The sequence below is a fragment of the Eriocheir sinensis genome, chromosome 2 (genome assembly GCF_024679095.1).
Source record: "Eriocheir sinensis breed Jianghai 21 chromosome 2, ASM2467909v1, whole genome shotgun sequence".
In the NCBI taxonomy this organism is placed as follows: domain Eukaryota; kingdom Metazoa; phylum Arthropoda; class Malacostraca; order Decapoda; family Varunidae; genus Eriocheir; species Eriocheir sinensis.
This window is the reverse complement of record NC_066510.1, coordinates 5,474,223-5,489,165: the sequence shown is the minus strand read 5'-3', so window position 1 is coordinate 5,489,165 and position 14,943 is coordinate 5,474,223. Positions and strand designations below refer to the sequence as shown.

The following is a 14,943-nucleotide window of genomic DNA, read 5'->3' as shown; positions in this document are numbered from 1 at the left end:
AAGAAATCACACTCTCTCTCTCTCTCTCTCTTACACACACACACACACACACACACACAAAAGAAAAGAATACAGAGAAAGAAAGAATACAGAGGATGGCAACAAAAATGGTTCCAGAACTGGAGGGACTGACATATGAAGAGAGACTAAAGGAAATGGACTTACCAACACTAGAAAAAAAAAAGAGAAAGATGAGACCTAATACAAATATATAGGCTATTGAGTAAAATGGAAGAAGTGGATAACGAGAAATTGCTACTAAGAGAGGAACCTTCCAGCAGGAATACTAGAGGACATAGTAAAAAGTTGAGGAAGGGAAGATGCTCGAGACATAAAGAAATATAGCTTCCCACAAAGAAATATAGAGGTTTGGAACAGACTAAGTGAAGAAATAGTATCGGCGAAGAGTGTGCAGAGCTTCAAGGAAAAGTTGGATAATTATAGATACGGAGACGGGACCACACGAGCGTAAGCCCAGGCCCTGTAAAATTACAACTAGGTAAATTACACACACACACACACACACACACACACACACAGATACACATAGGAAATTTGGTAATAAATTGTTCAGGATTTGGTAAGCGCCCACTCATGAGATTTGGCAACCCTAGGCGGGCGGCGTGTATTCCAATGTTGGCTAGTGAAGTCTGGATGAATGTACAGTAAATACGGAGATGGGACTATCGGAGCTTAGCTTAGGCCCGGTAGACTACAAATAGGTAAATACAAATAGGTAAACACACACACACACAAATACACTTAGGAAATTTGATAATAAATGGCTCAGTTTGACTATATCGCCCACTCATGAGACTTGGCAACCCTAGCCGCGCGGTGTGTGTTCCATTGTTGGCTAGTGAAGTCTGGATGAATGTAATTATATAGACGGGACTATTAGACTTTGCTCGGGCCCGGTAAGCTACAAATAGGTAAATACAAATAGGTAAACACACACACACACACACACACAAATACACATTGGAAATTTGATAAATCGCTCAGTTTGACTATAGCGCCCACTCATGAGACTTGGCAACTCTACGCGGGCGGCGTGTTCCAATGTTGGCTGATATCATTATAGAAACCGTCAAGTCTTGAATAAACAGAAAAATAATGTTTCTCGCTTTGTATGACTTTTTATGTAAAGCCCACAAAACTCACATAGTTCTTATACTCAATTAATAATACAGTAACATGAAAGGATGTTGTGATATATCATTAAATATGCGAAGATATTGGTGAAGAGCTGGCATCCAGGTGCTCTTCATCAAGAGAGAGAATTAGTTTGTTTCCTTCCCGCTCACAGTTTCACGCGCTGCATCAAAGACACTCCTCGTCACTGAACATACCATTTGGTCCACGAAGCCTGGTTTCCTCGCGGGAAGGGGTAAGAGATTCACTGAAAATTCCAGCATAAGTTGTTTTGTTTACAAGAGTCTGGGCGATTCTGTAGTGTTGGGTTGTCTCCTGTTTTGACCAATTTGGTAAGATGAATAGAAAGGAGAAAGATATGGAGTGGTCAACACCAAGAAGGAGAGGATATGGAGCAAGTGGAGAAGGCCACAGTAGTGAAGACGAGAGTGATGGAAGGTATGGGGGAGGGGGAGGTTTTTTGGGATTTGCCAGCAAGGAAACGGCTGTTTATAAGAGAGTGGTGTTCTTTGAAAGAAAACTGGACAAGTGGATAAAACTGGTAAAGAGCAGGGACGAGGAGGAATTGCAGAATAGGGAGTTCCACCGAGATCTCAAAGCAAGGGTTCGTAGGTTAGAAGAGGAGAAGCACTTGATGAAGGAAAATGAGGAGTTGAAGGAAAAAGTGGCAAAATATGAGAAGTCGTTAAAGGAAGGACTGGGAGTGGCAAGGAAGGAAAATGAAAATTTGAAGGAATTGGTGAACAGAGAAGAACAAAGAGTTAGAGAGGAAATGCTGGGAGAAGTGAAGTCTTGGAAAGTGGAAAGTGAAAAAGCAAATGTAAACCTCAGGGAAGTAATCGAACAGCAAATGAAAGAGGATAAGGAAGACGTAGAGAAGGAGGTGCTTAAGGCCTTGAAGAAAAACAAAGAATTAGTAAGAGAAGTAGCAGAGAAAAAGAAAAGTGTAGTAATATTTGGTATGAAGGAAAAGAATATAACATACAAACCAAGAAGGGAAAAGAAAGAACTGAAATTTGTAAAACCCCTACTTAAGAACTTAAATAATGAAGAACGGCAAAACATTGAAGAGGAAGTGGAGGAAATTTATAGGATGGGCCACTATATGGAAGGGAAAACAGGACCAGTTAAATTAAGATTAACCCTTAGATTACGGCGATCGTATATATAAGTGAGCTACCACACGCCCCATCCGTACGAGGATCATATATATAATCATCACACTCTACACTCCCTACGTTTCAAATATACCGCCAGTTCTTGACTCAGAAGAATGGTGGAGGCATCTGGCATCTGTACACACTCTCATTCATCTCAGCGCACACCCTACTGAAGGCCACAGATCATTTTCCACTTTTGTTCGGAATACATCTGTCATGTCTCGTGACGCGTCAAGCAGTTCCTCTGCTCCGGGCGGAAGTAAAACGCGGGCGAATCAAAGTGACAGTGACTCTGATGACTGTTATGGTAGTGACATTGACAGAGGAGGGAGGGGCAAGTTGAGAGAGAGAGAGAGTGTGTGTGTGTGTGTGTGTGTGTGTGTGTGTGTGTGGGTGCTTCCACATGTCAGTGCCATGAAAATGCACAATATTTTCGGCTGTCATAACTTCTTTATTATTATTAGCAGAGAAGTTTTATTACACCACCATATATACTAAATGAATATACAATTATTGCAAAGAAGAAAGACACCATTTCCACCTCTTTAAAATGTCTAAATTTTCCCCGTGCACAGCATCCAGAGAAATATATCGCTACCCGTACTCCAAGGGTTAAGATTACAGAAGGCAGCGGAGGAAATATTGTACAGAACAACGAAGTTAAGGAAAACAGAAGGATGTAAGAATAAATATATATATATATATATATATATATATATATATATATATATATATATATATATATATAGATATATATATATATATATATATATATATACAGTAAAACCCGATTATCCGAAATGGAAGGAAGCCTCTTCGGATAAGCCGATTTTCGGATAATCCGGTTTATAGCCGCCATTTTGATCGCCGCCAGTTTGATCGTCGGCATTGTGTTCTGCTGTATGGTAAGGACGACTTTCTTCCTTTTCCGGTTTCTTTCGGCATGGTGATGTAGAAAGAAGTGAGGTCGAAGCACAGGTAGAGCAGCGATGCGACTGCCCAGTGTGAAGTGTGTGTGCGACTGCCGCCGACTGACGATGTAAACAATGAAACCAAACAAACACACGCTTCACGCTAAACAAAGTAATACGCTTAAAACATGTGATGTAAATGTTTTATTGAATGTTTGTCTGTGTGTCTCCTTGTCTGGACCAGTGTATGTTGATACTTGTGAGCGTTGCAGATCTGAATTGTGAATGTTGCAGAGTGCGATTGTGAATGGTTGTGCAAGCTTGCAAGTGTGACCTTGATGCATCGTGCAGGTGGAGACACAGTATGATGACTCATATTATCGCAACTTCGTATGTTGGAAGGGAATGTGGCATGGAGTGGAGAGGGAGTCGTGTTTGTGTCGTTGTCTTGAGAGTACGGTGTGAAAGTAGTCGTGCAGTAGTTTGTTCGATTCGCCGCACCTACGTCCTTGCTGGGGCGAAGGTGCGACGTGGTGTTGTTGAGAGTTTGTTTAATGTTTTTGTCTAATACATTGATCTATTCGTTACAAGCTATTTCAGCAATACGTATTAGAAAGCATATTCATTTTAACTGTTCTTATCAATTTTAAATGTGTTAATATAGTACATATGTAGTTACTTTTATTTATTTTTGATGTTTTATAACGTTTTAGTATAGAAAAAAAATTAAAATTTAATTGCATTATCCAGATCAATTTCGGATAATCCAGTTTTTCGGATAATCCGCTTTCGGATAATCGGGGGTTTACTGTATATATATATATATATATCTATATATATATATATATATATATATATATATATATATATATATATATATATATATATATATATATATATATATATATATATATATATATATATATATATATATATATATATATATATATATATATATATATATATATATATATATATATATATATATATATATATATATATATATATATATATATATATATATATATATATATATATATATATATATATATATATATATATATATATATAGAGTTTCGCGCTTGCTTCATTCCGAAGATATGGCGCTAAACTCGAGGATCGCAAAATTTGAGGTATTGAAATCTATTTAAAAGCGCTTATTGGTTCCGGCCCGTGGAAATAATGACTTTTTCCGACTTTATTCCCTTGTTATCACAAAATACGTACCTTGATAATAGGCAGAAAATGGGAAGTAAGAACAGATCGTTTTGAAGCCGTAGTTGAAGGCGGCTGCCTTACAATTGGCTGGCAGTTCTGAATACACGCTTGTGATCCATGTGGTGTCGTCTGCTTGAGTAAGAGCGGTCGCTCACGGTCACCCGTGGGACAGTTGGACAAACCTATATTTTTCTGGTAGTTTTTTGTGTGTTATGAAATAATCTGCTAACTCTTTCTGTTAAAAATCATGAAATCACTAATATCATGATTGACTTTTCAATGCCTATTGAACGTAAACTGCTGCCGCCGCCGCAAAATAGCTCGCAGAGAGGTTCAACTTGGTTACTGTTTCCTTATTTCCCTCACCGCTCACAAAGATCACAAGCAGACAGACTAGAAAAAAACCAGGCAAATTAATACTTTTAATGCTGTGTATTCCCACAGCGCGCATGAGTGGTGGACAGCAGAATGACTAATTTCATCGGGGAGATATTTCTCGCAACACCGGCCAGTGTAGTGGACCTTCTTCTTCTTCTTTTGACCTATAACGCTTTGTATTGCTTCTTAGGTCCTCCTTCTCCACACTTTTATACTTCACAACATGCACTTAGGCCCACTTTCACAGTCATTTTGTTTCTTTTGATCATTACCAATGTCAGCGGTCGCCGCTATAGTATTTCTACATGAAACTGGCCGATCGGGTAGTGGCGGCTGCAGGGTTAGCCTAGCCCTGCACTTACCACACACTCTCAACATCTCTCGCTCCGTCTGCAGCCGCCACTACCCCATCGGCCAGTTTCACGTGAAATACTAAGTGGCGATCGCCGCCATTGGTAACGATCAAAATAAATAAAGTGACTGTGAAAGCGGCCCTTATATAGTTACTTAACAGTGCACACTTATACACTTCACCCTGAACTTAGGTGTTTTTCTGTCCTTTTCTTTCCCTGAGTTTACTTTTCTATGCCCTTTTGCTATTTTTCACTATTACTTTTCACCGTCGCTGTCGTGCATTACAGGTCAATATATATTTTTATATATATATATATATATATATATATATATATATATATATATATATATATATATATATATATATATATATATTTTTATATATATATATATATATATAAATTGTCCCTTGAAGGAGGCCAATCGCCTCGCCAATTGTTTACCTACAGTCCTAGACATCAGTGTAACAGCCAGCCAACTGGATAAACACACTGTGAACTGGGTGGCTCTCACGAGTGTCTGCATGGGCGCAGAATTTGAGTTCAGTGGACCGCTTTCATCTATTTTTTGGAATTCTTGATTTCTCCTCCCAAATTTCTCTTAATGTTACCCAAAAAAGGTAAAAGTGACCTTTAGCTGATAATCAGAACCATAAGGATTTCTGAAGTAGCTACTGGACACCGGATTATTGGACTTTTACTGTACTATAGTCCATCGACTCTAACTTGAGCCCTGTGGCTTGGCCCGGGGAACCCCCATTGTGTACACATCTAGCGATGACCTGCATATGGCGATCTGTCTCACTGTTAGTCTGTACGTTATCTATTTATGGAATATATACATATTGATAATACGACTGCACGGTGTTATGAAGGGCTTGGGATTTGAAGGAAGGACAACGACTCTACAAACCTTCCATTTCACTTGGCAACATGGCTCATGAGATGGTGCCGCACTATTCACCCTTCCCCCACCATAGAAGACTCATGTAGGTCTCACTCTCGCGTCCTGCACAGCCAAGCAAAAGATATTATATATAACGTAAATAAGAGAGAGAGAGAGAGAGAGGGTGGGTGGTTAGCGAGCTCCTCTGAAAAGAGTGATGGGGTGATGTGGCATTAGCGCGGCTCAGGGGAGCCATGCCTAAAGGCTCAAGTTAGATTTGATAGACTATACCATCCAATGGTCTGGCATACCTAACAGTATGCATGAGGCTGGTCACTTGGGAGTCAGATAAATGGATCTCTAATGCAATCTTATTTTTACTTACATATGTGAGAATTCTAACTAATGGGAATTTAGAACTTTTGAGAAAACATGAACTCACGATGTTTCTTCAGTAATAAAACTATCAAATCATCAATTTTTACCTCTTTTCCATGAGTTGAGTGGTGTTGAGAACTCAACACGCTTTGTGATAAAGTCAGCTCCAGAAGAATTCATGAGCCAGAGCCGCACCCCGGCACCCAGCACATACATGCACCACACTCCAAACATCGCTGACTGGAGGCCAACTGAAAAAAGAAGAGAAATCAATGAATCTGTTCTGTATATATAATTACACACACACACACACACCAAGCATGCGCACTTGGGGAATATACAGCAGGAAAAAACATTAAATTGCCTGGTTTTGTTCTGGTTTATTGACATGTGATCTTTGTGAGCAGTGAGTGAATTATAGAAACCGTAAGCAAGTTAAACCTCTCTCTACAAGCTGTTTTGTAGCTGTGGTGTGGGCGGCAGCGAGTGGGCAACAGGCACTGAAAAGTCAATCATTTAATGACTTGTGACAGAAAGTTAGCAGATTATTTCATTACACACCAAAAACTACCCCCCACCCCCCCCCAAAAAAAGTTTTGTCTGCCAGTGTGAGACTGGCACACTTGTAAAATTTTATTCATACCTGTAACAATACGGCTTCCCCACAGGGCCCCACTGCCAACCTCACAGCCTCAGTGCCTTGTAGTCGGTCACCAAGTGTGCTGTGCTGCTATACAGACAATGTAATGTGCAGACAACATACTCAATAATAAAAATTACGTATATACCTACGTTTATTATGTTCGTCGATATTGTTATACATAGTATTTTTAAATTTCTGCCGCTTATAGCGGACTTTCGGCATTAACGGACTAAGTTCCCCCCCAATTAATCTGTAATATGGAGGGCTTACTGTGTATACCTCATGAATGTCCTATAACTCAAAAAATATCTGGTGATGAGAGAAACGGCACTAAAATTTGACACATCTGGGCCGTTAAATCTTTACTCAAATCGTGAAAAAAAATTGTCGCCATCACTCCCTCAAGCACTCAGCAGTGTTACAGGGTTACGGGAGAGTGTGTGGGTGGCTCCCAGTCAACCCATAACACAGGAGTATGTGGTGTACAGCAGGACATTTAACTCCACACAAATTCTATATAACGGTTCCCAACAGGTCCCAACCAGTTGGGACCGTGCGTACAATTTGTTTTGTGGCGATGTGTGAAAAACGCTCAGACCACCAAGGCCCATTTGTTGGGGAGTGGTTGCTCTAGTTACTATCGCGGCGTTAAATTGACGCTGTTGATGCTCAAGCAAGTAGAGTGTTGCTGCGTTAAATTAACGACATTGACGCTGTATGGGTTAAATATGATTGTAGAGCCCCTCCCTGGTTACACCCGTGGGACCAGAAACTACCATGATCTGGACACAGAGGACCAGTAGACCTTCCTTCAGAAGAATCAATAAATAAGTAAAGCTATTCTCCATCCAACCGGTAAATCACCACCGCCACTTCAGTGTGCCGAGTGTGCAGGGGATGGAAATTAATCAAGTGTAATTGTTAGTGTTGGTGTGTTGTGGTGACACGTGAGGGTGTAACTGTTTTCTGGGTAAAATTCTAGTGTTTGCCCATACTCCCCCCTCTCCCCCAAAACAAGCTTGGGGACCTGTGAGAATGTGGGGTTTCGGGTGGGGGACACAAAATGCATTGCACTTGCATATTTAGAGTTGGGGGTGGGAGAAAAAATACCCTAGATGTAGGGAAAATACTTACATTTAGGGATTCTCCCCGCCACTAAAATATGTGTTTGCGACAAATTTAGTGCTCCCATTGACCCCCCTCCTAAAGGGTGGCTTCGCCCCGTTCAACCATCCCTAACAGGAGGGTTACACTCCCCTTAGCCACCTTATGGGAGCAGGGTTAGAACCTGAATGTGTTTAAGATGAATATGAGTTACAGCACATTACAACACTGCGAGGCACTGAAATACCAAACGATGCTCACCTCAGCAGTCTACACCTTTTCACCCTCAAATTAAAAAAGTTGAAATTCAAATTAAAAAAGTTGAAATTAAAATTAAAAAAGTTGAATTTCAAATTAAAACAGTTGAGTTTCAAATTAAAAAAGTTGAGTTTCATATTAAAAAAAGTTGAATTTTAAATTAAAAAAAGTTGAATTTCAAATAAAAAAAGTTGAATTTCAAATTAAAAAGTTGAAATACAAATAAAAAAAGTTGAAATTCAAATTTAAAAAATTGAATTTCAAATTAAAAAAATTGAATTTCAAATTTAAAAAGTTGAATTTCAAATTAAAAAAGTTAAATTTCAAATTAAAAAAGTTGAATTTCAAATTAAAAAAGTTGAATTTCAAATAAAAAAGTTGAAGTTCAAATAAAAAAGTTGAGGTTCAATTAAGATATGAAGTGCAAGTCATAGAAAGATATATGTGCATGCCTACATACATAAATGCATACATCCACACTTATATATATATATATATATATATATATATATATATATATATATATATATATATATATATATATATATATATATATATATATATATATATATATATATATATATATAATCTACGTATGTGAATTACTTTTTTTTGTTTCATTATTTTATTTTTATTTTTACGTTGCTACGTATAGCATAATAGTGTGCCTCTCCCCCACTTAGCTCTATACACATGGAGGGGTTATCTCCCCCATCAGCGTTCGGCCGCCGGCCGCTATGTTGAAGGACCCGCACTCGGCGCCTCCACCATAGTAATTGAATGGGAACTCTGTAGTTATTTTGTTTTCTTTGTCTCACTCATTCCACATTCGCTCATTCCAAGGACTCATTCCAGACCCCCTCACTCCACATGCATTCATTCCACTAACACTCATTCCACAAACACTCATTCCACACACACTCATTCCACACGCACTCATTCCACAAACCCTCATTCCACACACACTCATTCCACACACACTCATTCCACACACCCTCATTCCACAAACACTCATTCCACACACACTCATTCCACACGCACTCATTCCACAATCACTCGTTTCATACGCACTCATTCCACAAGCACTCATTCCTCAAAGACTCACTCCACACGCACTCATTCAACAAATATTCACTCCACACGCACTCATTCGACAAGGACTCATTCCACACTCACTTATACCACAAATACGCATTCCACAAGCACTCATTCCTTAAAGACTCATTCGACAAATATTCACTCCACACACTCATTCCACAAATATTCACTCCACACGCACTCATTCGACAAGGACTCATTCCACAAGCACTCATTCCTGAAAGACTCATTCGACAAATATTCACTCCACACGCACTCATTCCACAAATACTTATTCCACACGCACTCATTCCACAAGCACTCATTCCAAAAATACTTATTCCACGCGCACTCATTCCACAAACCCTCATTCCACAATTACTTATTCCACACGCACTCATTCCACAAATACTTATTCCACAAGCACTCATACCACACATCCCCTCCACACACACATAAATACATACATACATACATGCATACCACACACACACACACACACACACACTGCCCGATGGCTCAGTGGTAGAGCTTAGGGTTTCCACTTTAAGGGACGCGAGTTCGATCCACGCCATGAATTTTTCATATATATATATATATATATATATATATATATATATATATATATATATATATATATATATATATATATATATATATATATATATATATATATATATATATATATATATATATATATATATATATATATATATATATATATATATATATATATATATATATATATATATATATATATATATATATATATATATATATATATATATATATATATATATATATATATATATATATATATATATATATCTATATATATGATAAGTTGGTGGATGTATGAATTTATGTATGTATGTATGCACATATTTCTCTTTCTATGACTTGCACTGCATCTATTAATTTGAAGTTCAACTTTTTTTATTTGAAGTTCAACTTTTTAAATTTCAACTTTTTTAATTTGAAATTCAACTTTTTAAATTTGAAATTCAACTTTTTAAATTTGAATTTCAACTTTTTAAATTTGAAATTCAACTTTTTAAATTTGAATTTCAACTTTTTTAATTTGAACTTCAACTTTTTAAATTTGAAATTCAACTTTTTTAATTTGAAATTCAACTTTTTTAATTTGAGGGTGAAAAGGTGTAGCATGGCAGTGGCTGGCTGCTGCGGCCACATACTCACGGCAGTCACTGTAAGCCACCCTCACCACACTCTCGCCCTCTTGCCAGCACCAGTTCAGGTCAAGCCTCACCTCACCGAGAGGTTTCCGTCCTGTTAGGAGACTCCGTGGCACCAGACACAGTGGGATAGTCTTACAGTCACCTGTTTTTGTTAGCTAGCCAATTTTTTATTTATTATTAATTTTTTTTACGTCTTTGCCTATTGCTCCGGTAGGCTGTTTCCCGGTGGATCCTGAATTCCTGATGGTCGGTCCAAGGCTTCTTCCTGGTGGGGCCTGATGGTCAGCCCAGCCTGTTCTGGCGCAGGCGAGTGTTTATAGTGGCGCCATCTTGCATTGGCTCATGCTGCCCTCCCGGAGCTCATCTTTAATCCTAGAATCTAGAGTCCGGGTTGATAGGTGGTCTTCTGGACAGCATGTGGGAAGTTTTAAGCCACTCTTTGGCGGCTGAAAAATGCCAGCTTGGTGGCACCGGCCAGGGATTGAACTCGCGTCCTCCTGAACGCGGGGCCGTCTCGCTATCCATTCAGCCACCACTTCCCCATATATAATGAAAGAAAGCTTTCTGTGCACGATTGGGTCACTCTCGACTGCTGCTTTTCAGTCGCTCACTAACGAAAAATCGGCGTTTTGGGTTGATAGGTGGACAGCATGTGGATAGTTTTAAGCCACTCTTTGGCGGCTGAAAAATGCCAGCTTGGTGGCACCGGTCAGGGATTGAACTCGCGTCCTCCTGAACACGGGAGCTGTGACGAAAACGAGATTTGTAACCAATAAATTCAAAGTAAATGAGTAAATCTGCAATGATATGACATACCTAGCATGCAGAAGGCATACATAACTCAAATAATTATTCAAAACACCTTTATTTTTATTGTACAAGCATTTTACTGGGCAGCGTATTGTACACTGCCAACACAAGAGTCTGTCAGAGTCAGCCAACGCGATAGATATTTTCGGTAAGTATATTTAGTGTTTTATTTATCTATTAACATTTCTTTTTGAAAAAGTTGCATGTGGTTGTATTCATGGCTCATATGGGTATGCTGACAGGGTTAACAAACCATTGCATATACCTGTGGATTTGGTGGCACTCAATCAACATGAAATCTATTATGAAATAATATGAATATGTAAGACAGCCATCCAAAAAGCATTCGAGGTATAATGGAACTATTCATAATAGCTGGTCCCAGGCAGAGGGGGATAAAAAATGAAAAATATAGAATTACACCCATCACGGGTGGGCACCAGTTTATTTCAGATATATTTTTATGTACTAATCAGTAGGACTAAGGTGTTCTTCAACCCCATAACTCAAAAAGGTTAATCTTAGGGAGCACCACTCCAAACCAATATTTGTAGTACTCTAGCATGTGAAAGAATTGTTATTATAATGCATTTTTGTAAACGTTTTACCTTGGGGAGGGGCCAGGGGGGCAAGCCTCGTATAAAGTTGGGTGGCTTCGATTTTCTAAGTCCACTGTTATTGTTTCACGATCGCCTCTATACACAGACTGAGCCTCATACCTGCCTTGCAGTGCACCATACAAACTAGTTTCTAAGTCAGTAATATCCAGAACGCGCATGGATCATTACGATTTCGGACATAAAACGGTCTTTACGAGCTCTATGTTATTTTCTTCTCTACTGTATATTAAAGCAAATAATGGCGCAAGAATTTGTATTTTATAATTTTAAATGACTACTTACATGAGGCATTACTACGTGGGGTGTATCGCGCTGCCAGCCTGTCACGTAGGCAGCTTCCTCGGGCCGCCGTGAGGGATGGATATTACCAACACTAAACTTTTCTTTACTCTCCTCAAATTATCATTCTATTTCACCTCTCAGTAAGTGTTAACTGACTATTTAGCCTCTTTATTGGTATCCCTCAGGAGGCACATTGCGCCGTCATATAACCCAAAACTGAGTTGGCCCCTTCAATACCACCATATGCGAAAAGTGACATGGCCGTGTGACATATGCACTTTGTGAAACACGGTCATATGAAGCTGTGATAAGCACGTGTTAGAAACCAACCGGATATTGTTCAATGTGCGCTAATCAAAATTTGAGTAAAATGGAGGCCAGGGTGATACATAGCAATTGGTAGGTCACACCCGGGTCAGTTGATAGTAGGAGCGTCAGTGCTGGATGACAGCTGTCACAAATCTGTTTTATTTTTGTACCCCAAAGTACTTGGTAACAACGATTTAGCATCAACTTACAAGAAGTGGATGGGTTAACCATCAGTATTGTACCATGTGTAATTTTGAAACATGACATTTTCTAAGAGTTGCTCGACTATGGATTGGGCCGGCGGCTGTGTGTGTGTGTGTGTGTGTGTGTGTGTGTGTGTGTGTGGGGGATTCCACTACGCTGACAATCCAATTACACGAATGACACTCGTCAATAGACCCGCTGTGACGGCTGCTTGGTTATATTGGAATAGATTACAAGAGTACAGTAAACCCTCTCGTATCCGGGTTAATAGAGCCACGGGGGCACCCGGATATGGGAAAAACCCGGATATGGTGTAGGTTAAGTCTACGGACCCAAAAACCCAACTTTCGCCTACCGCATTTAATAAAAATGATAAATAAACATATTTCTATACATATACACACTATACACACACACACACACACACACATATATATATATATATATATATATATATATATATATATATATATATATATATATATATATATATATATATATATATATACTGTATACATCAGTGGTGGGCACCGATCACTTTTTTGCTGTTCCGATCCCCGATCATGCGATCAGTTCGGGCAGCTGATCCGATTCCAATAATTTTTTAAGTACCACCATTCCGATCATCTGATCATTAAAACTTATAATAGTTACTATTATTTTTTTAGATAATAATTACAAGAAACACTTATTTTAGGCGTTCTTTAAGTAATAATTTCAAATAAGTAATAACTTAATTATTTGTTTATAAATATCTTTATTTTTCCTCTTTCTTTTGGTATAAGGACATGGCAAAGAAAAAATGTTATCTTAACTTCTTATTTTAGGCATTTATTTAAGTCTACTCTTTCTATTCAATTTCTGAAAGTGTGAAAAAGGAATTATGTTAGCTATTTTAACTTTTGTTTGAAGATGATTTAGATTTTTGACAAACATTTTTCAACTTTTTAATATTTCATCATCGATATCTAAGAAATATTTTTTACTATTCTATAAAAAACGAGCGATAGTGATCATTAATCTCCTATATTTCCAGATGAAATAGTTTTCTTAATAAAAGATATTGGCCCATAAATAAGTTAATTACAAGAAGAACATAAGCAATAAGGTTTTGATTTTAAGTGAGCTGGTGTTGTATCATCTGCCATCCACGTATCCTGAGACATCCCATCCTGATCCGCGCATGTGCGGAACCCGATGTTTATAAACACAAGAGTTGATATCGTAGTTTGTCCAGGCAAGATGGCAGCAAGACGGCATGGCAGCTTTTATGGGAAAATGGCCAAATTCAAGAATGACATGGACTCCATAATTCAGATAGCCTACCATTAAATGGAGAGAATCCGAGAAACATGACCATCAATCAGAAGAGAGTGTAGGTTATCTCATTTATCACATATACTGACATACAAGGGGTGTAGGTTATCTCATTTATCACATTTACCGACATACAGAGGGTGTAGGTTATCTCATTTATCACATTTACCGACATACAAGGGGTGCAGGTTATCTCATTTATCACATTTACTGACATACAAGGTTTCAGGTTACCTCATTTATCACATTTACCAACATACAAAAGGTTAATGTTATCTCATTTTTCACATTTACTGACATACAAGGGTAGGCGGTGGTTGAGTGATTAGCGTGCGGGGCCAGCATTCATCACGCCATGGACAACGTCGATTCGAATCCCCACACTACCACCTGTGATTTTTTTGTCACCGCCAAGTGGCTTAAGACTTAAGACAGGCTGTCCAGAAGACCACCTATCATCCCGGATTCTAGAAGAAACTGTACAAGTGAATCAAAAATGAGTTCCAGGGGGCAGCATGAGCCAAGCATAACTAGCGCCACTATAAAAACTGCCTGCGCCATGACGGGCTTGGGCCGGCCACCAGGCCCCTGAAGAAAGCCTTCCGGCGTTATAGGCTGAGATGTAAACAAAAAAAAGTTTCCACATTTATCACATTTACCGACATACAAGGGGTGTAGGGT

The 14,943-nt window shown here is 38.6% G+C and overlaps 1 protein-coding gene across 4 annotated transcripts in view; it reads right to left on the bottom strand.

The window, feature by feature from the left end:
- The window catches only part of LOC126998797 (phosphatidylinositol glycan anchor biosynthesis class U protein-like), an 89,809-nt gene that overhangs the window by 63,199 nt on the left and 11,667 nt on the right, over window positions 1-14,943 (bottom strand). For all 4 annotated transcript variants that reach the window (XM_050860849.1, XM_050860879.1, XM_050860859.1 and 1 more), the window contains one exon: window positions 6,547-6,690. In XM_050860849.1, the coding sequence (XP_050716806.1) occupies window positions 6,547-6,673 (127 nt within the window). In that variant the 5' untranslated portion in view covers window positions 6,674-6,690. Of the gene's footprint in view, window positions 1-6,546; window positions 6,691-14,943 lie in introns of those variants that run through there.